General features: G+C 44.9%; 1 protein-coding gene across 2 annotated transcripts in view; it reads left to right on the top strand.

The window, feature by feature from the left end:
- LOC137432531 (zinc finger CCHC domain-containing protein 7) overlaps positions 1-27408 on the top strand; it is a 487923-nt gene that overhangs the window by 7565 nt on the left and 452950 nt on the right. For both annotated transcript variants that reach the window (XM_068124553.2, XM_068124552.2), the window contains exon 3: positions 11412-11453. In XM_068124553.2, the coding sequence (XP_067980654.2) occupies positions 11412-11453 (42 nt within the window). The remainder of the gene's footprint in view (positions 1-11411; positions 11454-27408) is intronic.

Here is a 27408-nt window from a genome sequence, read left to right as displayed (position 1 = left end):
CTCAAAAGCCACGTTACACACACACACACACACCAGATTAACGTCTGAATGCGGTGAAAATGGTGGAAGCGAGATGAAAAACCTTGAGCGAAGCACAAGTCCTGCGCGAGTCAAAATGGCCGACGGCCCGTTCTCATGGCGTAACGGCACTCCAACGATTCTCTTCGGAATCGACCGCAAAACCTGTCACGCAGGTTTATCTGTCACAGCGATGACAACTGTCGCAGGAATCCCTTTCCCTGGAAACCCAAAGTTCACTCGTGACTCTCGTTCGCCAATCGTTCGCTCCAGACCTCGAAGCAACTAGGCTTCTTCTCCGACTCACTCGCTCCGCCTTCTCTCCTCCTCTTCCTCTTCGTCCGTTTCCGGTTTCATTTAAAACATTAACTTTTTTACCTTTTGAAAATAGTAATATCTATTTCCCTTAAACGACAACAATAATAGTACATGGAATCAAAAATGTTTACAGTGGATGAAAACCACAACAACGGAAGTGATGAATCCGTAACACTTCCCCCCCTCAAGAAAGAAAGTTTGAACATCGTGAAAACTTTCTTTGCAGGCAAAAACTCTTTTAACAAACAAAAGTAAAACTCACACCCAAATGATCAATTCACGTGAGCCACAATAATTAATATTCCCCAAAATAAAGCAACAAAACTTCCAAACGACCTACAGAAATTTCCAAAGTTAGTTCACTCTGGACAAAGCATCAGCAACGACATTGCCCCTGCCCTTTACATACTCAATTTCCAAGTTGAACTCCTGCAATCTCAATCAATCTCATTGCCAAACTCAATCTCATCAACCTCTGATTTTTATTTTTCATTTTTTGAATGAAGGTTAAGGGGTTGTGATCAGTGAATCCAAAGCAAAGCAAATCTATAGCACTTTTTTAAGGAGGCCGAGCTGAGAGCCAGGTTTCATGGTGGTTTGGTGGTGAGGCCTGGAAGTATTCACTACATGGACGCCTTTAGGAACGTGGAGTTCACGGTTAATCCGTGTAGGAATCTTGGCTCGGCTGCTCCTGAGCACTCAGTGCTTCCAACTCTTCTCTTGATCATAAAAATCATAATCACAGTTGTGGAGTCGGGGGTTGTAGTCACGTGAGTAGCGGTCCCCATCTCGGCTACCACCGTAATAGTCATCCCGTCGAGAGTTGCCAAAACTGCGTTGCTGCTGCTGGGAGCCTCCGTAGTAATCACGACTGCGACCACCACCAAAACTACTACTCCCACCCCGGTAGCCATAGCCACCCCTGAAACTACCTCCACATTTTCCTCCTCTGTAGCCCCCTCGACGCCCATGGCCTGCCTTCTCTACTGTTATGGTCCGACCATCCAAATCCTTGCCATTCAAATCCTTTTCTGCATCTTTGGCGTCCTTTGTGTTTTCAAACGTGACAAAGCTAAACCCTCTCGACTTTTGCGTCTCCCTGTCTTTTATCAGCAGCACTTCCAAGAGTGGTCCATATTTGCCAAAGATAGAGTCCAGAACATCTTCACTTGTGTCAAAGTTCAGTCCACCTACAAAGAGCTTGCCAACATTTCCTCCATTCATAACTCGTGTGTGCTGACACTTAGTTTCAGGGTACTTGACAAGACGTGCCTGTGCAAAGCGTGACGTCAGTACCTTCTCCTTCTCTTCAGAGCGCTTCCTACCCTTAGCACGAGTCGCGGCACAGGATGGAAAGATACCCGGAATCTCCTGCTCTAACTGTGCGGTGTTATTTTCCATACTGGGCTTTTCAACCAACATTGGATTACCAGAAACTCGACCACCGGCCAAATCATTCCCGATAATAAAACAGATTCCCTCTACAGGAAGAGTGGCTTGTAAACTTATGGTGACCGGTCCTGACACCTAATCAGACTTCAAATGGATGACATGAAGTGGAGCTATAACATAGCTACCAACCCCCTGTAAAAGAACACTAACACCAGTTGCCGTCTTCTCTGACAATGGCAAAATGCCCTCAAGCATCAAAGATTGATGTGCTCCTGTGTCCCTCAATACCCAAACAGGTCTCTGGTTCGTTAAGTCTCCATCCAGTGACACAAACCCCTCTGAAATAAAAGGTTTGTAACCCGCTTGAACAAGGTCGTTCTGTGATGCCGTAACTTTGGCATGGGAACCTTCACAAGGCACTGTCCTCCAAGGACGATTTCTCGCATTTGCCAATGCATTCGGAGTTGCACAAGTTTGACTCCGCTCCTGATTTTTCCTTTTCAGGGCGTAACATTGGGACATCAAATGCCCAGGTTTCTTGCAAAAAGCGCAAGTCGGTCCAGAGGAAAAACTCGTGGTCTGCCTTGGGCCCCCTGGAAGATAAGTCTGTCTTGGAACTGTAGTCTTCTGATCCCTAAAAGTCGCGGTATCAGATTTGTCCTCATAGTCATCTCTCGGCCGCCTCCATGAATATTTGTTCTCCGAACCTGATTTACCATAACTCCCCTGGCTAACTCTAGGCGGGAAGTTAGGTTTGTGGAACCCCATCCTGTGTGTCAAGGCATAGTCATCTGCCACGTTTGCTGCCTCATACAACTCTGGTACTTTCTTTTCATCCAGATGTACTTTAATGTCCACGTGGACACACTGTTTGAATTCCTCCACCAAGATCAATTGTCGCAACAGGTTGAAGTCTTTCCCAATCTCCTTCGAGTCACACCACCGATCAAACATGGTTTCCTTCATTCTGGCAAACTCCACATGGGTCTCACTCTCCCTCTTCCTGGCATTCCTGAATTTTTGCCGGTAAGCTTCAGGGACCAATTCATAGGCTTTGAGAATGGCTTTCTTCACTTTCTCATAATCTGCATATTGGTCAATCGGTAAAGCCGAAAATGTATCTTGAGCTTTACCCACCAGAACACTTTGCACTAACATAGTCCAGGACCCCACAGGCCATTTTAGCACTTGAGCCACTTTCTCAAAGTGTAAAAATAACTTGGCTCCCTCCTTTTCATTGAAGGGTGGAACTAGCCTCACATGCCTACCAACATCCCAAGTGTTCTGACTAGTTGTCGAACTAGCCGGCATGGATACTACTTCTCACCGTTCCTCCATTAATTCCAGCTCCTTGAGTTTAAGTTCCTTCTGATACTCCGTCACATTCCTTTAACTCCCTTTCGGCTCTCCTTTCCACTGCTCTTTCCTCTGCTCTTCTTTCTTCTTCAGCTCTTCTTTCCTCTGCTCTTCTCTCCTCGAGTTCTTTTTCAGCTCTCCTTTCCTCTGCTCTTCTCTCCTCGAGTTCTTTTTCAGCTCTCCTTTCCTCTGTTTTTAACCATTCCTGGCTCTGCAGTTGCATCTCCATTTTTTGGAGCTCCACATTTTTCTTTTTCCTCGGGTAACCAATCCAAGGCTACCTCTTTCCATGTTCTTTGTCCCACCAGAGATTCTACCACCAATGTCTGCATCTCTGCTTTCTTCATATTAACTCGGACCTCCAAGTTAAAATATTTGGCCAATATCAAGAGTTCCGATCTTTTTAACGCTTGGAACTGTGCCTCATTAGGGGACGCCGCAAACTTTTCTGCGTCAAACACCATGGTGACTATCTGTTAGCACCTGTTAACCTTCACACATTTTTTTGAAAAATTTGGGAATGTTAGAAAAATTCCAAATTTGGGAATTTTGGGAATGTTAGGGAATTCTATCCCGGACGAATGTTAAGGAATTTAATCCCGGACGAGGATGTTAGGGAATTATATCCCGGACGAGTTTTAGGGAATTTAATCAGCAAAGACGAGCCCCCAATTTCAATTTCAATTTGGGCCAATTTTGGATGAGCCCCCAATTTCTGTTAGCAAAGACGAGCCCCCTATTTCTGTTACGTGCTCCTCCCCAAACCCCCTGGTCATGGTGTACCTCCGAGCCCCGAGAGGAGTCACTGCAGAAAGATGTGTTATTCTGTATGTCAGAGATCAATGGTGAAACCACACCAATTGTTACCAACAACCAGGTATTGTATTAAGATCACACAAGAATAACAGTACAACAACAATAGTAATCATTTGTACAACCAATATATATTTCCTATGATGGTACCATCAGGTTCATACAATAAAACTCACTGTGCTCCAAGTGGGCGAAAAGAAGAACATTCCCAATGTCTCTATTCCCGCATCAAGCGAAAGTCGTATTCCGGCATCAAGCCAAAGTCGTATTCCGGCATCAAGCCAAAGTCGTAATCCGGCATCAAGCCAAAGTCGTATTCCGGCATCAAGCCAAAGTCGATCCACTCCAATGATCGTCTGTACGATGTCGTATCAAGACCAGAATCCCGTTGAGTTGACAGACACAGTCACGCGGCCAAAGCTGCGCAAAGGCACCCTCAAGGCGACTGGGAAATCACACCCTCGGGTATGGACGTTCCACGGCTCCCACTAGGCGACCCGCAGATTTTCCACTCAAAAGCCACGTTACACACACACACACCAGTTTAACGTCTGAATGCGGTGAAAATGGTGGAAGCGAGATGAGAAACCTTGAGCGAAGCACAAGTCCTGCGCGAGTCAAAATGGCCGACGGCCCGTTCTCATGGCGTAACGGCACTCCAACGATTCTCTTCGGAATTGACCGCAAAACCTGTCACGCAGGTTTATCTGTTACAGCGATGACAACTCTGTCGCACAAATCCCTTTCCCGGGAAACCCAAAGCTCACTCGTGACTCTCGTTCGCCAATCGTTCGCTCCAGACCTCGAAGCAACTAGGCTTCTTCTCCGACTCACTCGCTCCGCCTTCTCTCCTCCTCTTCCTCTTCGTCGTCGTCCGGTTCCGGTTTCATTTAAAACATTAACTTTTTTACCTTTTGAAAATAGTAATCTCTATTTCCCTTAAACGACAACAATAATAGTACATGGAATCAAAAATGGTTACAGTGGATGAAAACCACAACAACGGAAGTGACGAATCCGTAACACAAGGAAGGACTTAGCACGACGGATGATGCCCTGTCGGCGACTGGCTTTGGAGGCCAGCTTGGAAATGTGGTTTTCCTAGGAAAGATCATGGAAGATGGTGAGACCCAAAAGTTTGAGTGACAGAACTTCTTGGAGAGGATTGTTGAGAAAGTAGATGGGAGGATTGGGAGGTGGGGGGTGTTAAACTACAAATTGATAACCGGCGAGAAACAATTACCTATTTGATTGTCTTTTTTTTTTTTTTTTAAGCATTAAGAAAGCAAGAAAGGAAGGAAGAAAGAAAGAAAGAAGAAAAAGCAGTAAGAAACCTGCTTATGGAGTTTAACACACACACACACATACACACACACACACACACACACACACACACACACACACACACACACACACACACACACACACACACACACACACACACACACTTTACTGGTGATTATAACAATACACGTTCACATGATAAATGAAACGCATCAGCATAAACACATGTCGAATCGGCGATTCTGATCAGGCAAGTACTATCGAGTTGAGACTTCACCGCCGAGAAACAAACAATAATAAAATAGAATAATAACATCGTCAAAACATTTCAAAATCCTATTTAATATGAAATAAGGTTTCCTTACTTATGAAAAGTGATGGTTTTGTTCACTCTCAACTCATGGGAAATCCTTTGATTCAGGGCAAAAGAACAGCAGAACACTGAACATGAACATGAACAGCATCTTTTTAACTGAAACCAGTGAGATGAACATCCTCCCTGGGCTATGTTAATCCAAGATGGAGGTGATGACTAATCGCTGGTGCCACTCGCTACCGAAATATCGCCCCAGCGAAGTTTGCTCCAGTTATAGAAACAGCTCAGTGGATGTGTTCGATTACCAAGCAGCTTATGGAGCGCTCGCCAAGCACTCAAGCTATCAGACCCACAAAACAGTTGATAAGAGATGGTTGCTTGGCAAGCAATAGCAAGCTGATTGGTAATGGGACACACAAGGATCACATTTTTTGCGTGTTTGTTTACTGCTGGTGATGTTAGGTGAGATTAATTAATTAGGGGATTACTGTTATTATAATCGCATAAAATAATTTAAAATATATCCACAGGAGTGGTTTAGGGAGGATCACTTTATTGTTTTTAAATACAGTACTACCAATTATTGTAGTTATTATTTTATTGAACCATTTGAAGTGGCCAGAGAAAAATGCCGCAAGGTGGAACAATGCTTTAAGCTGCTATATACAAAAACGGCAATAAAACGGGAATTTCTCCAGATTTTTTGGAGTCAAGTGAAGTCTAAAGCAACGTAGGCTAAGCGAGTGTGAAAATAGCACGGAGTCCTCCTACTTGTGATACAATTTAGGGTTCTGAAGCGTCATTCCTAATACCCTTGTCCACTATCATCAGATGCGGTGATACACGGTGGGGGGTTGGGGGGGGGGTTAGTCCCCTTGTCTTTTACTAGCCGACGGGACCCGGGACCTATGACGTCCTTCCCGGACAGTGTTAAATATGGTTTTAGGACTATGAATTCGCTATTACCTAAGTACTAACGCTGGCCGGAAACGAGGAAATAAGCCCCGCCCGAATCACGGGTGTTAGTGGAAACGCCGAGTGGTAGCGACCCGTGACCCGAGCCGTTAGCAATGACTAACCCGATCCAAGCGGTTCGTAATCGTGCCACGCTTACCCAATGATGGAAATGACTGAAACGGTCGAATTTGGGAAGGAAGGAATAACAGATTTTATTTACACTTTGTACAATAAAGAAGAAGAAGAATACACAGTGCAGCCTTATACAGTCTTAACTTATCCCTGGACAAACGGGCCCGTCACATTCAGACACACTCACACGGTGTTTGTAGTTGACCAGGTCGATGGTCCAGGGATGCGTCCAGGCAGCTCGTTCTCCGGTCCCCAACTCGCACCACGAAGCAGATGAACCAGACGGCAGGAGCTCTCCGCGTGACGTTTGGCGCGTGCGGGACTATCACAGGACAACGGTAGGCTGGCTTTGGTGGTTACACTCGCGGCTCAGCCGCGTACATAATAAGCGGACAGTTCCAATAACCGTGAACAATGCGCTCTTCAGTATCTCACTGCGTAGCTCAATGCGCTCCTTCAATACAATTCGCTCGCGATGCGTGACTCCGTTCTCATCAAGTCCTCTTGAGTAAGCAAGCTCTCTCCAATAAGTCCTCATACGGGCAGTCCTCCAGTCCTCCAGTCCTGTTCAAGGGCTTTGTGCAAAGACTTATATAGCCTTGCTCAGCGAACCTTCCAGCACTTGCTCGATGCGCCCTTACCACGCCCTCTCAAGCCATGCCCACCGAGCCCTGGTCGGTTGTTGCCCTTACCGTCACCGCCTCCTGACGTGCTGCTTGATGCGGCCACACCTCGTCCTCACGCTCCTCCCTCTTTCCAGGCCTACCTCGTGTCATTTGACTAGTTTCAAGTGAGACCAAGGGCAGCGAATGCTGCTGGCGGCCAAAGCGTAACAAACTGCCGCGGGTAGCCCAAAGCGTAACAAATTGAGGGATGCCAAATGGGGCGCGGGATCGATTATGCCCATGATGGAAATTGGAGGGTGGCCGCAAAATGAAAAGGACCTACGCTTATTATTTCTTTACACAACGCAGATGTCACTAGGGAAATGGCCTACTCTTACGCATACTATGACATAACTAATTCTAATGGGCCTACGTGTTGCTTGTGGACTAACTATGGGGGCAAACCTTTAACCGTTAATGATGTTATATGTACACTCTCAAAACCGCAACAATATATATATATATATATATATATATATATATATACACACATACATACATAAATACATATATATACACATACATACATACATACATACATACATACATACAGTAAAGCCAATTGTCTGGGGAGATTGGTGAAAATTGGAAGTATACCAGCTAGTTGTCATGGGGAAAATGGAATCACTCTTTCGTTACTCTTTCCTGTACAACGTTATCGTTATGCACATGTAGTGATTTACCCAGAATTGATATTTGCGATACTCTATCTACCTCATTCGCACAAAGCGGTGCTGCACTCTTTCAGTCTTTATTGTGATCCGAGCATGCTTCTATCTTAACAGCATCTTTGAACCATTGTGAGGGAAAGGAAACGATTAAATGCATATCGGCATCATCATCTGAATGAAAACCTAAACCGGTCTACTGTTGGATGAAGACCTCACTAAATTCATGTGGAGCGTTTGACAAACTTGCTAAGTGTGGGTGGGCGAGTATGAGCAACCACAGCGTCAAATCGACAACTTGGACCAGCAGCCGACCTCTGTGCGTGAATTGCAGCAGGCTATTGTCACTGCATGGCAAGCGATTCCTGTCCGAGTATGAGCAACCACAGCCTCAAACCCATACCAGGCAGTGGAGAAAAAAACACGTTCAAGCATTTTTGCTCTTGTCCCTTCTACCTCAATGCACTTTACGAGTTTGAACAGGTGTCTGATGAAGAGGAAGAAGGGAGACCCTGGCATTTGGTGTCTGGGAATTATTTTGGATATGTGGAGTTGGAAAATACGAGTTCAGAGGTGGGATTTGAAGGTGAAGATTGAGGCAGTTTGTTAGAGGGAGAGGGAGAGTGTGAGTGTGTTCAAAATGTATTGGATTTAAAAAGAGACAAGTCAGGAGACGACGATGGTTCACGAGCGAGCGGTATTCAATGACAAAGGACGGACTGTAACCGAAACAGGCCCGGACAGGCCAGACCCGGAAATGTCAAAACGAAGGTTGCTGACCTTGAAATGAGATAGAAAATAATGTATAATCAGTTATGAGGTTAGTTAGCTCCACAATACCGAAAATTCAGTGAAAAATGGAATGGAAAATAAATAAATAAATAAAGGAAAAAAAAGAAAAAAAATGAAAAATCGAGCTCCGTGGGGCTAGACACATGACATTGGCCTAACCAAATACCGGAACCCCTGTCAGATTCCACCAAACCCCTCTGAGAAGATGTAGCTTGAACTCGATTACCCCCTAAAAAGACATCTTTTTGGGGCGTGGCTCCGCCCACAATGGGCGCAATCTGCCCACTCTCGGCAGGACACAACTATATCATGATATCAACCTCCCATCCAAGTTTCATCAAGATCGGATATCATCGGGTAGTTATGCTGCGGACAGAGACAGACAGACAGACAGACACACACACACACACACACACACACAGACACACACACAGACAGACAGACACACACACATGACGAATATAGTGGTCACTTGATAATTCGTGAACCAAAAATGCTGGAACAAAAATGGAAGAACAGGTAACAATATTGGGAAGCAAGGCCAGACAGGTATTGGTGGAGGGGGGCGGGAAGAGGAGAGGTGCAGCAGCTGAGTTGAGGACTATGAAAGTTGGAGTCAGTATTTTGTCTTGTATCTGGTAGCTTATAAGGACCAGTGGATGATGAAGAATTGTGGCAATAAAGCCGGAGGGAGGTCTGGAGAACGTGCCTGGCAGAGTTGTTTTAAATTGAGTGTGGGGGCTCAAATTGGGATAGTGAGGACAGCGGGGAGGTAGAGGAGGTGACTGCCAAATCTGCTGCACTGCCATCACCCGCCCATCTTTTTAAGTCTTTAAATTTTTTGGGGGATTTGTGACGCACAATCTGTGCCTTCCATGAACCCTTCCTGACTGTTGCAAATTGTATGAGGTTTCCAATTGTAGACTTTTAAATTTTAAATTGATGACAATTGTGTTATTCTGGATAAATTGCTTCTGCTGTATTCAACAACTTACTCTGCACTTCTAATCCATGCTTCCAGAGGGATTAATTATTCCGAAGTTTATACGTATTAACTTGTATGTTCACAGAGACCTCACTTGTCAACAAAACTATGGATTTACTCTGGCCAAGCACTTCTTTTTGACTGCACCTTACGCTTATGGAAATGACCTAGTCTCGGAAGACTTGCCATGTTGTTATTGGGTTAGGTTTTTAAATATAGTGCCTTGCTGGCTTGCACAACTTTCAAGGGGACTGCTCAGTCAGCCTGGTGTTGTGGATATGTGATGCCAGTCTGCGTTTTGTGATTTGGCTTTATGCCCTCAGGGAGATTTGGGATTGGCAACCACATGGTCATGCAATGTAACCATAATTGTTACTTTTGTTGTTAATTTTAAAATGTGGAAATTTCTTTTGAATACTTGGATTGGCCTGTTTTGCATTTCCTAATCTGGATCCCTGGATCATGATATAACATTGGGAACCCAGGTTCAAATCTCAAATGCCGTATGTGTTTGTCCATTGCTTACGAATGCCTTTGTAACCCATGTAACCCACTGTAACCCATGAACACTGGTGTCTGTTCTTGTCTTTGTTATCTCCGCCATCAAAGGTGGACGGAGGTTATGTTTTCCCCACCGTTAGTCTTTGTTTTTTGTTTGTCTGTGAGCGGGATATCTCAAAAAAGTTATGGGCGGATTCCGACAAAATTTGGTGGACAGGTTTGGGTGTGTGACAAGGACACAATTTCATTCGGTTTTGGTGAAGATTTGGATCTGGATCCGAGAGTGGTCAGTTATAATGATAAACCGTATACTAAAAAGTAAACGGAAGTTGCTGGAGGCATTATGTTTTTCGTTCTTGTGATAACTTCAGAACGACCGAAGGGATCTATGTCAAACTTGGTGCAAGTGTGTATAATTATGTAAAGATAAACTGATGATATTTTGGGGGAAATAAGTCAACAAAGGTCAAAGGTCAGAGGTCCCGTTAGGTAAAAATTCTGTCACCGTGCTAACTTGTGAACCAGTGATGGGATTTTGGCCAAACTTGGTATTAGTATATATTATGATGCAAGGGTGAACTGCTTAGGTTTTGACATCAAGAGGTCAAAAGTCATAGAACATGTTAGCTAAAAATGTGATACTTCAGAACAGCTGAAGGGATTTAAATTACCGTAAACTTGGTGCAAGTGCGTATAATGATGTAATAATATTGGCAGAGACATATCGAAGTGGCACTCTGGTTTATTATTAATTGTCTTGCAGTTCATTTACTTTACTGTTGGTTTATGCTTTATCGTGAAAATGCAATGTACTGTACTGCGTTTAGAAAACCTTTTGTGGTGACATTATTTTCCTCAAAATGTTTGTTCCAGGATAAAATGAATGTTAAAAAACTTTTTTTTTTGCTTTAGCTTAGCCATGCTGTTTCAACAGGTGAATCTTCTGTATGAATACAAATCATCTGTCTTCTTTCCAGCAAATGTTTCAAATGTCTTATTTCTAGATATTTCTCTCAGCTTTTTGTGACCCTTTTACTTGTAGGGTTGTGTGGGCACAAAATTCTTCCACAGCTATACATTAGAAGGGTCATAAAAAGCTGAATTTTTAGATGTGCAATTAAGCAAAGCATAATGGAACAACACTTTGGGGTCTTGCATTACCACAACTATTCACCATTTGTTGCCTGCTGCTGCTGTTTCTCCTTGTCCTTTAGGCAATGGGTCGACAAAACGCTTCCCAAGTCGCGGTCACGCTCGTAAGTTAAACCAAACTTTCCTCTGTAATAGGTCTGTTGACTTTTACTGTAATAGGAGTAACTTTTGATTCTTTGAAATTGTTGTTTACTTTTGGAAAAAGTTGAAGAAATGGAAGCTGTCCCACTTAGAATGTCTCCATGCAAGTTGGAACTGCTGTCTGTATATTCATAAACCTGAAACACGGATTAACATGAAATGTTTACACCTCATCAGGAATTTTCACTCTCGTGATATATTTTACAAACCACAATGAAATATTTTTCTTGACGACCATCCTTAAAAATCCTTGTGACAACCACCTCTTTTTATATAATAAGAACCAAGTTGAGAGAGTGACCAATATCTCAAGACTAGTTTATTTTGATGATGTATGGAACTTCAGTCCGCTTCGCTTCATCTATTTTTGGCGCTATATTGTATACCGCTCCTTTCCTATGCCATCTCCAGGCGCTGCATAATGTCATCGGTGCCCGGTTGAAATGTGATGTATGCTGAAAGGGAGTTCTGAGTTTTCACTCCGGTTTCTTTTTGCTTGTCCGGGCGATATCTCAGCCATCCTTTGAGCGAGGAAGCTGATATTTCGGCACAATAGTGAGCAAGTACTTTGTCAAAAACGGTATTTTTTGTTTTTAGATGAATCAACCAATTGATTAGTTACTTAATTATTATCGATTAATTAAGTACCTATTTATTTCCTTTCTCTTCTGGGCATTATCGCAGGCACCTTTTGAGCTCGGTAGCTGATATTTGGACATGACAATGACCAAGTGATTTGGCTGTATTTTTTTTGATTTGCTGATAAATCAATTAATCGATTAATTATTTAATTATTTGGTTAAAGCCTTAGTTATTTTAAAGTTACGGATTCGGATGAAACGGTGATGGTTTAGGTATTCTGTTGGACAATTGATTCATTATTTAATTATTTTATGATTATTATTTATTTATTTTCATTAATAAACATTTATTAATTTTCTTTCTTATCTGGGCAATATCTCAGGCACCTTTTGAGCTAGGAAGCTAATATTTGGACATGGCAGTGACTAAGTGATGTGGTTATAAAGGATATTTTTGATTGATTGCTTAATCAACTAATCGATTATTTATTGATTAATCAATTTTTTTTTTTTTTCAATTAATGACGGTTAATTAATTTTCAAAAAGTTACAGCTTCGGATGAAGCATTGGTGGTTTCGGTATGTTATTAGCCAATTGATTAAGAAAATATTTTATGATCATTATTTTTTGATTTTAATTATGCAATTAATCAATCAATTATTGTTCACCTCTCCCTTCCAATACAGTCCAAGAGCTGCACGGCGGTATCGCCGGGCGCCAGAGGCGCCCCGGCAATGCCGTGCTGGAGGATATTTATTTATTTGGCATGGGGGCGGTGTACTTTGAATATATCTGTACTTGTTTATTTGATCTTGTTAAACAAAAAAAACGATTTATAATGTGGGAGACTATCCTCCTTCCAGTGTACGGTTTCATTGTTTGTTGGCAAATCATCAGCAATGGGAAATGGTTAAGTAGCTTTGATATTGTTTACATCTATGCCACCCGTAAATACTTTACCGTCGAGATGCTCAGGCTGAGTGGAAACCTGTGTATGAGATCTTTGGGACTAGGTGGTTAAGTTTCTTTACACACGTAATATCCTCGTCAGAGCTGAGGGTAATGCATTATATGGAGACTTAGTTGAGCTTTTAAGATTTACTTTGATCTTCTTTCTGCGTCTTCAACAGTAAGGAAAACATAAAGTTCATTTGCATCGCTGATTGGAATGTATCAAGTTGTTAACTCTTGCTTTTCCATGAGCATGTTTCTTGGTTTTGGCCTAATTTTGCTCCTGCTGTTTTTGTTGCATTTTGGTCATGTTTGGATGTGTGTGACCTTGAAATTTCCAGCATGGCTGAAATTTGCCTCAAGTCACAAACTGCTGTGAATATTTAGGAACAGTTTTTGTCAATCCTTGTTCATGATTCAGTTCTTGTAAATTCTGGCTCGTGGCAGAGTTGACATGTACACGCTCCTATTGCATGAAATCAACAGGACATTGATTGAGGTATGCTAATCGGCGCTGAAGGCAAGGAGAAGCTGACGTTTTGGCGTTAACCCTTCGTTGGAACCAAAAGGGTTTTGCATTTTAACCCTTTATTTTGCTTTGATGAAGGGTTAATGCCTGAAACATCAGCTTCTTACTTCCCACGTTGGTTGGCATACCTCAACGTTTTGTTGATTTTGTCCATTGTTTTACTTGCCCATTGAGGCAGATTGACACGTGTTTTGAGGAGCACGACTCGTTCTTCATTCTATATGTTTGTGTTTCCCGTTCATGATGTAGTGAACCCAGCTTCACGTCCCATATATGCTTGTCCATGTTATACTACTTAATGTCCTTGTAATTTATATAAGAGTACACTGATGGGTACTAATGCCTTTGTCTTGCGTGTAATATATGTACAAGTTCTTCCACAAGCCATAGATCATTGGGAAAGAAATTAATTTAAAACAACATCCATGTGCTAATAAACATGACCAGAATATAAATATTTCATTTCATTTTATCTTGATCCAAAGCCGGTTGAATCCACCTATTGGATTTCTTTTCAAATCTGTTTTTTTTTTTTTTTTTTGTTCATTGTGTGTCTCTACAGGTAATACGCTATCATGCTCGTGGGTAGATATGTGGCCCACTTTTTCGCTAACTGATCTGCAGTCCTTTTTGTAAAAGTATTCCTGTCCTCTTCTCCGATTTTTCAAAGCCTTGATGCGTGGCCAGCATTGAGTGCGCCTCTCGCGCGGCCTGGTAATTAACCACTGACTGATAATTCGCCGACAGAGCTGTGTCAGCAGGGAATGAGGTCGGCTCGCATGGGCGCCAGAGTGAGCCATAGGAGTAGCACGCTGCGCGTCTTACATTTGACTTGGCATGGGTCAGCACACGCACATGAGCACGCAAACAAACACTTGGCCAAGCACATGGCTGCATCTCCAGCCACTCCTGTAGCTGGGTGGGCAGTTCTGTGTGACAAGATTATAGTACCGGCGCTTATCGTGATGGTTTCCATTTTGTTGTTGCTGGCGCATAAAAATGCTTATCCAAGAGTGTGAATTATATCATCGTCCAGTTTTATTGTTTTACTCTTTTGGATGCTGTTAAAAGAATTTCTTGTATAGAGTCTGTGAATAGACATTGACTTCCTGGATATTGTTTAAGAAAAAGTTGCATAAACACTGAAATATAAAATGATTATTTAGTTTTGAGAATCCAAGATGTGTCGGGAGGGGTTTTTTGTATACAAGTGAACACCTATTTTGTTGAGATTTTGAGCCTTTTATTCCCTCTTCCTCAATGTGTTCTGCATTTGCTTCATGGAACATGTGTCGATGGAACTGCACACCTAAACTTCCTTCTGCCTAGCTGTGTTTGAGTCCCATTCTGAAAGCACAGCGTTTATGGCAGGCGTCAAGCAGTGAATGGGACAGATGATTTTGCCTGGCCCTTGTGTGGCTGTGTGCTGCCACCCTAATTAAGACTGATGGTGCCAAGGCAGGTCCTTTCGCCTGGGTCAGGCCTCAAAGGAAGTGGGCTGTGTGGCTGTCCAGCCGCAGGGCACTGCACCCACGATATTGGCGCTGATTTTTACTTGGCTAGCCAGAGCTTGCTCGAAAAGAGATAGCAATCGAACTGGGTGACGGCAAAATCCGTCATAGTCAAAGTGGGATGAGCAGTGGGTTGGGCAGGGCAGCTCCGGAGGCGAGGAATCGCCGTGTGCTGCCACGCTCCACAACGCTTGTCGTTGCACATGTTAGCTCATATATGCCTGCCGTGCGAAGCTTCCTGAGCAGCTCAGAGGCAATACCTAGGAGATGGAATTAAAAGATTTCTCTTCTCCAGCTTTTTTTCTTGCCACAAGAAGACTCACTCAAAATATTGCACCACATTGCAACTGGCATGGTTTCATTGTCTTTTGCAGAGTAAACTCTCTCTGCAGAGTAAACAGCATTCCAACTTTACAATTTTATGCCTCTTTTGCATTGTCCTTAATTTCCCACTTTGTGGTTGCTTTACCCATAAAGAGACAGTTTGGATGTAATTACTTAGTTTGCCATGCTGCGTCACCTGTTTACGGAAGTTATTTTACTTCCTTATTTTTACATGGATACATGTTGCATCTATGTACAACATCTTGATTGACTCGTGCTGCAGTTTTTTTATATTTAAATGCGACAGATTTTGTTTTTGTTTCATTTTGATTCATATTTTAAGGTTTTATTTGTTGATCTCGTGCTGCAGTTTTTATTTTTCAACGATGAGTCGGAGGATAACTAGCGCATTCTTCGTCCACAAAGGAGTTTGGCGGTGGTGGTGGTGGTGTGTGTGTCTGTCTGTTTGAGTGTTGTGTGCAAATATATCACCAATGCAATTGCTGTGGGTCTTCAAGACCGAGGAGCAACGGGAGGCACTGCTTATGTGGAACAAATCTATATCGGTGTCTATTAAAAGTAATAATTGGGCTGTTGCTGATTTATCTTTTCTATGACCTGACAGATCATTGGTATGCCATGTTGTCATTTCCAGAGTCAAATCGACATGGTTGTACTCATCCCTTGGGCAGGGATTTGTCCAGGATGCAGGTGATGACTTGACTCGTCTTTGTCAAAATATACTGAGGGATCATTAATGCTCACCAGCAATCAATGCTTGTGGTCATGTACCCAGCTTAAAGCCCATCTGATGGACGCTGCACTCGTTGATGTCCTGCCTGGGAAACACCAATCCAACAGTTTTGTAGTCATGCTGAGATTGAACATATTTTGATACCTCTGCATCATCTTTTCAAATTATATCACACTGGTGAAGAACCCGTTCTTGTGGACGCTATTTCCCCCAGAGTTCGATGGGAGGACCTGCAATACTTTGGAGTGGCACTTGTATGACACACATTTGCATCAAGAGTATCAGGCCTTCACCCCCTACCTATCGGACTCTCTCTCTCTCCCTCCTCTCCCCCCTCCCGCCCCCGCCCTGGGTACGACCAGCAGACTTCAGTTCACCCCGTCTCATGATGATTCAGGAGTGCATAGAAGTCACACACATACACTACTCCAATTATATATCTGTATAGGCATATATTGAAGCTAAATAATTAGGTTGCTGCTTTCGTTGAAGCATACTGAAATACATAAGTACAATATGGAAGCGTGTGTGTGTGTGTGTGTGTGTGTGTGTGTGTGTGTGTGTGTGTGTGTGTGTTGTGTGTGTGTGTGTGTGTGTGTGTGTGTGTGTGTGTGTGTGTGTGTGTGTGTGTGTGTGTATATGTATATATGTGTGTGTATATATATATGTGTGTGTATATATATATATATATATATATATATATATATATGTATATATATATGTATATATATATGTATATATATATATATATGTATATATATATGTATATATATATGTATATATATATATATATGTATATATATATATATATATATGTATATATATATACTATATATGTATATATATGTATATGTATATATATATGGTATATATATATATATATGTATATATATATATATATATGTATATATATATATATATATGTATATATATGTATATGTATATATATATGTATATATATTATATACTATATATCTATATATATATATATATATATATATATATATATATATATATATATATATATGTATATATATATGTATATATATATGTATATATATATGTATATATATATGTATATATATATGTATATATATTGTTGCGAATATGGAATTTGGCCTCCCATATCCGCTTGTAAATATTCCCCTATTTCTCCAATACTCCCCAACTTTCCCCAATCCCCCATTCCCTAGTCCCATTGTCTGTAAACACAATCAGTAGAGCCGACCTTCCCCTTATTCCCCCATTAAATGTCGTGCCCAGGTCCACGCACCACACGTAGACAACTTTCGGACATCTTGCTAGTTATTCTTAGTCTATGTCAGTTTAAGGCCTCGTTTCCATTAATTATGACTCTTCGTTGCACCAGAATGTGATTATATGGCACCAGTAGTGAGTTTAGGACCTTTCCCATACCTCCTCCCATCTTCTTCCCCGTCTACAACAACAGAGGGGCACGGCGCTGCGCGGGGGGGGAGTGTGCGTCCTCCCACCGGCTCGGTTCGCCGCCATCGACAATGCGCTCCAGACGATGCGCTCCAGACCATGCGCTCCACGGGGTTACCACGAAGGGGCTCCTTGTCAGCTCCTCGTCAAGGGCGGAGCCTGGTAAACCCCCCGCACTCACCAATGAGAAGCAACGTGCCGATTCCACGAGGCGGAGCTTAAAGAAGCCGAGGGCGTGTCACTCCCCGCCGGATATACGCGGCCACGCGCCAGATGTGACGTCAGATGCGCCCCCAGCTGGAGAAAGAACGTTGCCTACGACCGCTGAGAGGAAGAGAACCCGCCTGTGAAAGAACGTTACCACCTCGAGCGCTGTGCAACCTTCCGCATCTCTGGACCGGACCGGGTCGACCCTGTCCTTGAGCCAAGAGTGCACCTTGAGCCCATCGATACCCGCTGTCCTTTTCATCAACCCCCGTGTGAGTCAGCCTTGTCCCGTTTGCCTGTCGTCTGTTGGGGAATAATATAAGATTGTGTCTAAGTGCTTGTCTTTCTATGTTGTACCTCTCGTCCCTGTAATCTGACCTTCCGCACGGAATATAATCTCCTCCGGAGGTCTTGAGAACCGTATCCCTGGTGTCTGTCATTATAATTCAGCCGTGTGTCTTCTTTTTCCTTATTGAGCCAGCGTGGCGCGGCTTCGTCAACGTTCGAGTACAATCGGGTAATTTGTGCGGACACGACGGCCATTCCGCTCGGCCCACCTAACATCAAAGTCGTGTCTGTACAATTGGTGTCGAGGAGTGAGATTCGGACCCGGGACTAAATTAGTTAGGCCCAAATTTTGGGAGGGAAAATCGAGCCGGAGCGCATACGGCGCTCGACCAAATCGATCCGGAGCGCGGGTCCCGCGGTTACTGCGCTCGACGAAATTATAACAGCAAATTTGGATTTGTTTTACGAAACTCGAATTTTGCAAGTCATCAAGACGGCTGGGTGGTAGGGGAGAGTGAAGCAGGGTCGGTCCAGGACCAATTGAGGGACGCGAGGAGAGCGAAGCAGTGAGGGTAGCAGGTTCGCAAAATAGCGCCGTCACGCACGAAGTAGCGGGCGCGCAAAATGGCGCCTCGCAGATGGCCACGGCGTCCACGCCCGCGGACCGTGGCAGCGCCCCCGATGGATTGGGGCCTTTTTTTCATACAAATGAAGGCCCTTATGGCCCAGAATAGCGAGAAAATGAGGGAGGAAATGAGGGCTGATAATGAGCGGTTGGGAAACCGGATGGATGCTCAGAGTGAGCAATTGGGGGTAATGGGGGACCGGATGGATGCTCAGGGTGAGCAATTGTGGGTAATGAGGGACGAAGCGAGGGGTACCAGTGAGGGATTAGACAATAATTTTAAGGGATTAGACAATAATTTTAAGGGATTAGACAATAATTTTAAGGGATTAGACATGAAATTTGGGAAATTAGACGATAGATTAGGGGAAATACAGGAGGGGTTAACGGGGGTAGAAAACAGAATGGCCGCTCAAGAGAATCAAATGGAAGGGATGCAAAAGGGGTTAGAGGGGGTAGAAAATAGAATGGCTGCCCAGGAGAATCAGATAGAGGGAGTGAAAAATGGGTTAGAGGGGTTAGAAAACACCATGGAAGGCAAATTGAGGGACATGAGGGACCAAGCGGAAAGGGAAGTTAACCAAATGGGGCAGCAGATAGAGGGGGTCAGAATGGGGGTAGAAACCAAACTGGATGCTCACAGGGAGGAAATGGAGCAGATGAGGGTGGCATCTGGGCAGGAGATGCAAGTGATGGAGAGGGAGATCAGGAGAGGAGTGAGTGAGGAGGTCGGAGGAGTGCGCGAGGAGGTGAGGCACTGTAAGGAGCACATGGAGAAGGAGGTGAGAAAGGGGACTGTAAAGTTACAAGGGGGCATAGAGGTCCTGACGCAGGAGGTGGAGCAGCTGACGGTGGGACAGACGGAGTTAGTGGAGCAGGTTCAAAGGAACACTGCGGTATTAGGAGGTTTAAAAGCGACACAAAACGACATAAAAAACGACTTAATAGCGACAAAGAGGGAATGTCAGATGGTACGTGAGGGACTGACAACGAGGTTGGACGAGGTGATAGAGGTAATGGAGACGAAGGACCGACAGGTAAGGACGCACATGGAAACGGTCAAGGTAGCCTTGGAGGGACGAGCTTGAGGAGACGTACCGGGGAATAAAAGAGGTGAAGCACAAATTAGAAGAAGTGGAAGAAGGGATGAGCGAAATTAAGAAGCGACGGAGAGGGGATAAGAAAGAGATAAAAGAGGAGATAAAAGAATTGGTCCAAAGTCTGTGTTTGGATCGTGATGATGTGCTCATTAACCGGATGAGGGATTCGCAGGTGATGGAGGAGAAGCGAAGAGGAAGAGGACCCGGTGTAAGTGGTGACCAATATGGTCGTGCGTATGATGCGCCAGGGGATTTAATAAGCTTGGGGGTCGAGATAGACCCGGGGTGTTCGTGAGAGGCCGTTGGTGAAGTGTGCGACAGGTCTGGTGTGCGAAAGAGGAGGTGTGCGAGAAAGTCCGACTCTGGGGTGTGTGAGGAAAAAGTGTGTGCCGAGGAGTGAGTGTGCCGTCAGGAGTGAGTCGGTCGTAGCGCGTGTGCGAGGGGGCACATGGAAGCGCGGTGTGGTGAGTGTTACAGAGGATGTAACGGGAGAGTGTGCGCGAGAAAGGGGTGTGACGGACAGGTGCACGAGGAAAGAGTGCGCTGTCAAGAGTAAGGGTGAGTGCGCTGTCAGGAATGGAGGTGAAAGTAGTGAGAGTGACATGGAGCGTGAGTTAGTTGTGACAGGTGAGCGAGGATGTACACCTGGGATGGAAGGATGCACACCTGGAATGGTAGAGCGTGAGTGGGAATGCACGCTGGAGTTGGTGGTGAGGCACGTGGTTGGGTGTGCGAATGAGAGCACACCTGTGATTGTCACAGAGGAGGTGACTGAGGAGGGGGCGCGAAGAGGTGTATTGGTGAGGTGTGCGAGCAACGAATGTGTGCCAAAGTGTTCGGTGGTCAGGTGTGTGACCAAGGCTGTGAGTGGAATGGGTGTACCTGGGTGTGTAAGGAAAGGTACGAGGAGCATGGGCACGGCTGGATGTGTGAACAAGGAACGGGCTGCGGGGTGTAAGCGTCCAGGTGAAGCATCGACGTTAGACGGGGTAGAGTGTAGAACGACTTATGGCCGAATCGGGCCCTCGGTGCGTGCCGGGCCTCGCTTTGAACGGCCGCGTCCGTGCTCCACTAGGCGGAGCTGGCAGCCCGATAGAAAGGGTCGTCATGGCGACCACTTTTTGTTGAGACGTGCCGGCAGGTCGAGATCGGGACATTGGATGGCTCCACGCCGAGGTGGTGCGTGGGATCTCGGCCCGGGTAAGCCCCCGTCCCTGCCCCGAATGCCGGACGCATCCAGCCGCTGGCACAAAACAACCAGCATCCATTGCTTGGCTTTACGAAGCCGGGCTTTGGACAGGGATTGGCGCACCGAGAGGTATTAGTGAGTCGACTGGGTGATGAGGTTAGTGTTTTGGACCCAAAATTGGAGAAAAACAAAATTTTGATGATTGGCAAGGGATAGGCAGTAGTGATTGGCAGATGATGGGCAGTGGTTGGCAAATTTTTAATTTGTTGAAATTTGATGTGCAAAATTGGTAGTGAGAGACCCCCGATGTGGTGGGATGGCAAATCCACCATCCTTCCCATAATTGGGGCAAATGCGCAATAGTTTATGGGGTGTATGGCAGTGAAAACTAGCCCGGGTGGGTTAGGTTATATCAATAGGGCCCTAGAAGATGACAGTAGGTAACGTTAAGATTAGTTAGTGACTGATACCTGTAGTGGGGACGCAGGTAGATTAGTGTGGATGATAATGACGAGGGAGCGCAATAGTTTAAAGGGACGACTGGGAAGCGCAAGTTTCAGAAGGGAGTAGTTAGCTGAGATGATGCCGTGTGTGTGAGGATTGAACAGGTGTGATTGCACAGGTGTGTGTGCAACTGGACAGGTGTGTGGAGCAGTGAGTGAGTAGTGAGTGTGTGGATCAGCGCGAATGCGCTTGGGGAGAGAAGGGTGCAGGCGGCACCAAGAATGAGAGCACAGGTGTGCAAGTACAGGTGTGTGGAGAGAGTTGGAGTAAGTGGTACAGAGTGGTGTGCATGGTGCGAAGGTGTGGATGGGGGAAGAGTGGACCCCTTTCACGAGTACCCGGGGCGGGTAGTGTAAGTGTTAGGTAGAGGGTACAGGTAAATTGTGGTTGGATATTGGCATCTGTGGTGCGGTTGCAGAATGGTGTTGTGGATGGGTGCATTAGTGTTGTGGAAATGGCTGGGCGTGTAGCCTGTTAGTGTGTGTAGTTGGTTGGGCACTCCACCACTGTGAGGATGTCGGCCAGGTGAGGCCGCAGGTGGGCTCTGGGAGCCGGTAGAGTTGTGGATGGGGCCCGAGGATCCGGAGGATGGACCCGGGTAGCCCAGTGCCAGAGAGGGCACCGAGTGGGGAGAGTGCCAGAGGGCCTTCCCCAGGTAGTTAGGTTAGGGTGAGGAGCAGGTAAGCTCGGAGGCAACTGCAGTGGTGGAGGTGTGCAGGTGGGTAGACCCACTGGGAGAGGTACACGCCACAGCCCAGAAATTGTGCGAGGGCACCGGGAGATGAATCGGGGGAGTGAGACCCCAAATTGAAAAGCACCACAGTCTGGCCAATGGGAATTGGTTTTTAGAACCCAATAGTGTAAGAGGGCCAATGGTTTGGCCGGAGAAAGACCCCGGGTAGTGTAAAGTTGTTAAAGTCACTTAGGAAATAGTTAGGATTGATGAACCTGTCGCACCATACTCAGCCACTTACCTGTGGTGATGATGATGACTCCACACCTGTGTTTTCTTTGTTTTGTGTTGCAGGAAGTAAGAATTGTTGTGAGGATTTGTGAGACGCATCACGACGTGGATGAGACATTGGGGTGATTCCATCTCTCCCTCCCTAGGAGGGACTGATGATGAATTGGTGATGGCAAATTTTGATGTTCAGTTGAAAATGGCAAATTTGATTGGTTAGGAGGGAGAGAAGACGAATTTGGTATATGGGAGGAACGGGGAAGACAGTAGGGATGTTTGTTGATTTGTAAAGTAGATGTTTATGAGTAGTGTTGTGTTGTGTGGATACAGTAAGGGGTAAGGGAGGGGCCATGTAGGTTACCTGGTGGGGGGGGCGTACGATAGGAACGTACCTGTCTCACCTGGTTCCCTGTGCCCCCAGTGTGCATCACCTTACATTGCGTGCACTTTTGCGCCCTTACCACCTTACTCACTTGTCTGCTTCTTTTGTCTCCCACCTCCGAGGATCTGGCTTTGGGGTAGAGAGAGAGGAGAGAGAGGTGCTGGCTGCGCAGTTGTGGGCCTGCACTTTCGCTGTTTGCTGCCGGGATCGATACACCATATGGACCGCAATGTTTGTGGCCACCCACAATGGACCGCAGTTCGTTTGCGGCCAAGCACCACCCGGGGATGGACCTATGGGTCAACGTGGCACCTATGCCATACAGGTGAACCACTTTTAGTTAACACCAAGTGCACCACAAGAAGAGCAAGAGACACCTGCAGGGTTAGGGGTTGTCGAATTTATTTTTATTCCAATGAACAATGGTGACTGCACCGATTGGTGGTGGGGTGGTGCTTTTGATGCTCGGGAAGGGTGCTCTGTACGTTATTAAAGGCCGTCGGCCACAGAGCACTCGTGGGTTGGTGTATCGATGTTGGCAAGCGCGCTCTCTCTATGCATAACATCTGCATGTGTTCCTCCAAAAACAGGTCCTGGATCGTAGTGTAAATAGCAGCGTAGTCTTGTAAATAATGCTCCCTACCGGCTGTATGTGTAGTTTGAGAATTCTTTCCGGATTCGGTTATCCTGTGGGTGTGTTTCTGTGAGGAGAAGGGTGCAACGTCGCAGGGGGACATATTTACTCATTTGTGAATATCTGTAAAACTGTCGCACTCAGGGTAGAGTTAATAGTAGAGGGAACTACATTGCGTGCCACACTAAAGTAGGTAAAAATTTATCGGGTCGGGACGCCCCGAGGGTAGAGAAGGGTGCAATGTTGCGAATATGGAATTTGGCCTCCATATCCGCTTGTAAATATTCCCCTATTTCTCCAATACTCCCCAACTTTCCCCAATCCCCCATTCCCTAGTCCCATTGTCTGTAAACAACAATCAGTAGAGCCGACCTTCCCCTTATTCCCCATTAAATGTCGTGCCCAGGTCCACCGCACCACACGTAGACAACTTTCGGACATCTTGCTAGTTATTCTTAGTCTATGTCAGTTAAGGCCTCGTTTCCATTAATTATGACTCTTCGTTGCACCAGAATGTGATTATATGGCACCAGTAGTGAGTTTAGGACCTTTCCATACCTCCTCCCATCTTCTTCCCCGTCTACAACAACAGAGGGCACGGCGCTGCGCGGGGGGGGAGTGTGCGTCCTCCCACCGGCTCGGTTCGCCGCCATCGACAATGCGCTCCAGACGATGCGCTCCAGACCATGCGCTCCACGGGGTTACCACGAAGGGGCTCCTTGTCAGCTCCTCGTCAAGGGCGGAGCCTGGTAAACCCCCCGCACGCACCCAATGAGAAGCAACGTGCCGATTCCACGAGGCGGAGCTAACGAGCCGAGGGCGTGTCACTCCCGCCGGATATACGCGGCCACGCGCCGGATGTGACGTCAGATGCGCCCCAGCTGGAGAAAGAACGTTGCCTACGACCGCTGAGAGGAAGAGAACCCGCCTGTGAAAGAACGTTACCACCTCGAGCGCTGTGCAACCTTCCGCATCTCTGGACCGGACCGGGTCGACCCTGTCCTTGAGCCAAGAGTGCACCTTGAGCCATCGATACCCGCTGTCCTTTTCATCAACCCCCGTGTGAGTCAGCCTTGTCCCGTTTGCTGTCGTCTGTTGGGGAATAATATAAGATTGTGTCTAAGTGCTTGTCTTTCTATGTTGTACCTCTCGTCCCTGTAATCTGACCTTCCGCACGAATATAATCTCCTCCGGAGGTCTTGAGAACCGTATCCCTGGTGTCTGTCATTATAATTCAGCCGTGTGTCTTCTTTTTCCTTATTGAGCCAGCGTGGCGCGGCTTCGTCAACGTTCGAGTACAATCGGGTAATTTGTGCGGACACGACGGCCATTCCGCTCGGCCCACCTTAACATCAAAGTCGTGTCTGTAACAATATATATATATATATGTATATATATATATATATATATATGTATATATATGTATATATATATGTATATATATATATATATATGTATATATATATATATGTATATATATATGTATATATATATGTAATATATATATATATATATATATATCTATCTATGTATATATATGTATATATATATGTATATATATATATATATATATATATATATATATATATATATATATATATATATATATATATATATATATTATATATATATATATATATTGTTACGGAACCTGACGTCGGCCTCGGTTCCCGTTATCGAGGGGGCATGAAGCCCCTCGTCTGTTACTGACCGACGTGGTCCCGGGGGTATGACGCCACGCCCGGTCGGCGCTGGGTAGGGTTTTAGGCCCACAAGTCCTATGACCTAAATACCAGCGCTTCCCGTTACGCGAAGGAACACCCCCCGCTCACGGCCGGCAGCGTAATGGATGTTGCGCGAGCGAAGCGAACCGCGGCGTGAGCCGTTTACCAAGACTAGACCCGATTCCTTAAACGTTGGCCAAAATCGTGCCACAGGTATTCAATGGGGAAAAGACAAAGACGACGGATGTGAAGAAGAAGAAGACAAAAAGGGTTTGAAATACGACTATAATTTATTACTACTATTTACAAGACCAAAGAAACCAAGGAGAAGGAAGGATACGAAATAAAGACAGAAGGAATCAAGGAGACACAGTGCAACGAGACACAGTGCAACGCTAGCTTACCTACAGTCTTAATTATACCCAGGACGAGACACACAAAACGGACGACAATCAAACTCACACGAATGGGGAAATGAAGGCAGGAACGATTGGCTGGAAGGAGGGGAAGGTCCAAGTGGTCCACAGAGCTGGAAGGGTGCGGGTGGTGGGGTGTGATCCCGGCTCGAGTTGAGCAGCCGCCGACTCTCCCCAATCGGCCTCCGCACGGCGACGTGGGCTTCTTGGCCGCAACTGTCGTCACCGCCCGTCGACGCTCCAAGCTGCGGTTTGTTCACAAGCTGCGGTGGACTCTTTTGTGCGTCTCTCTCCGAAGCTCGTCTCACCTCCTCTGGATTTATCTCAGGTGCATCCCGTGGTGGGGGGCGTCACTCCCGGGTTATATAGGCCACACCCTTCAACCTTTTCGAACCTCCTCGATCGCTCTTCCTCCGCCCTCTCCAGCCAAAACCCCTTTGGCTGGGTTGGTTGAGTGGGGGCCGACTCACTCCTCCCTCTATGACGAGGTGGAGACACGCCCTTTCTTCTCCGAGCTGGAGCACATGGCAATGGCGGCGAATGCAGTTGGCAATCGAGGCTTTAGGAATGGGAATGAAAGGGAATGGAAATGAAAGGGAATCTACTCTATTTGAATTCGGTGCAATGGAGTATTAATTAATGGAAGACAAAGCCTTAACCTAATACACAGAATAAGGAAATAACTACCAACAAGCATGAAATCTATGATTGGCTAACGCGATTGTATATGACCTAACGAAGGGACAGCCTTTGACCTTTATACACAACTGGAGGAAGGAGGGTGATATTTTTACAACAATAAAAAAACACTTCTCATTTCCACAACAATATATATACAGTATGTATATGTATGAATGAATGAATGAATGATCGTTTTTTTAAGGCCATTTTTCCCCCGCTAGAGCAGGGGCTAGCCTATATATATACAGTATATATATATATATATATATATATATATATATATATATATATATATATATATCTATATTATAATAGCCGTAGATGATTCTGTCTGTCTTTTTTTTTATCTGTTGGGTGTCTGTCCGGGGTGTGGCTTACTCGGTTTGCAGAGTAGCTCCACCCATAGCTCCACCCATTCTGGGAGTGGCTATAAAACAAATATCCACCATTTTTATTAACTCGCATAGCTTTGAGTCCTGTTTTGTAGGCCCGTGGTGTCTTGCTCTCCCCCAGTTTTATTTCAAATCAAATTCGATAAATCATTTCATTTTTCACAGTCGCTAACATAGTTTTAGACTCGGTTGAAAAAAAACGGGAAGAAAATCCGATGAAAGTTGCCGTTTATAGAACGAAATGAATTCTCAAAGGCCTGTAACTTCAAGGCCATTGAGTCTCTCTCACGCCTTTATCTCCAATCTAACTCACCATATGATTTCATTTTTATCGATGGTTTTACTTTTAGACTCGGTTGTCAGCAATAATTGAGAACAATCCACACACGCGGGAAAATGCAGAGATATATTTTTTAAAATCGCGTCATGGTGTATCATACACCGCCCAACATGACACCGCCGGCAATGTGTCGATATATATTTAAAATTCGCTTTTGCTTTTCTGTTATGATATATTACTATTTCGTTTGATGATAGTCGTCACAAAAACGTCAACAATGATGCCGACATATATTTCTTCGTTTTTATTTCATTCAACATATTAGCCGGAAGTAAAATATGTTTCAGGAAATTACCGAGAGATATTTCTTCGTTTTTTTTATTAGTTATGTGCGCATACACTTTAAATAGGTTTATTTGAAATCTTTAATTTTCCACA

Source organism: Myxine glutinosa, chromosome 8 (assembly GCF_964187855.1).
Source record: "Myxine glutinosa chromosome 8, kmMyxGlut1.1, whole genome shotgun sequence".
Taxonomy (NCBI): domain Eukaryota; kingdom Metazoa; phylum Chordata; class Myxini; order Myxiniformes; family Myxinidae; genus Myxine; species Myxine glutinosa.
This window is presented reverse-complemented; position numbering and strand designations above follow the sequence as displayed.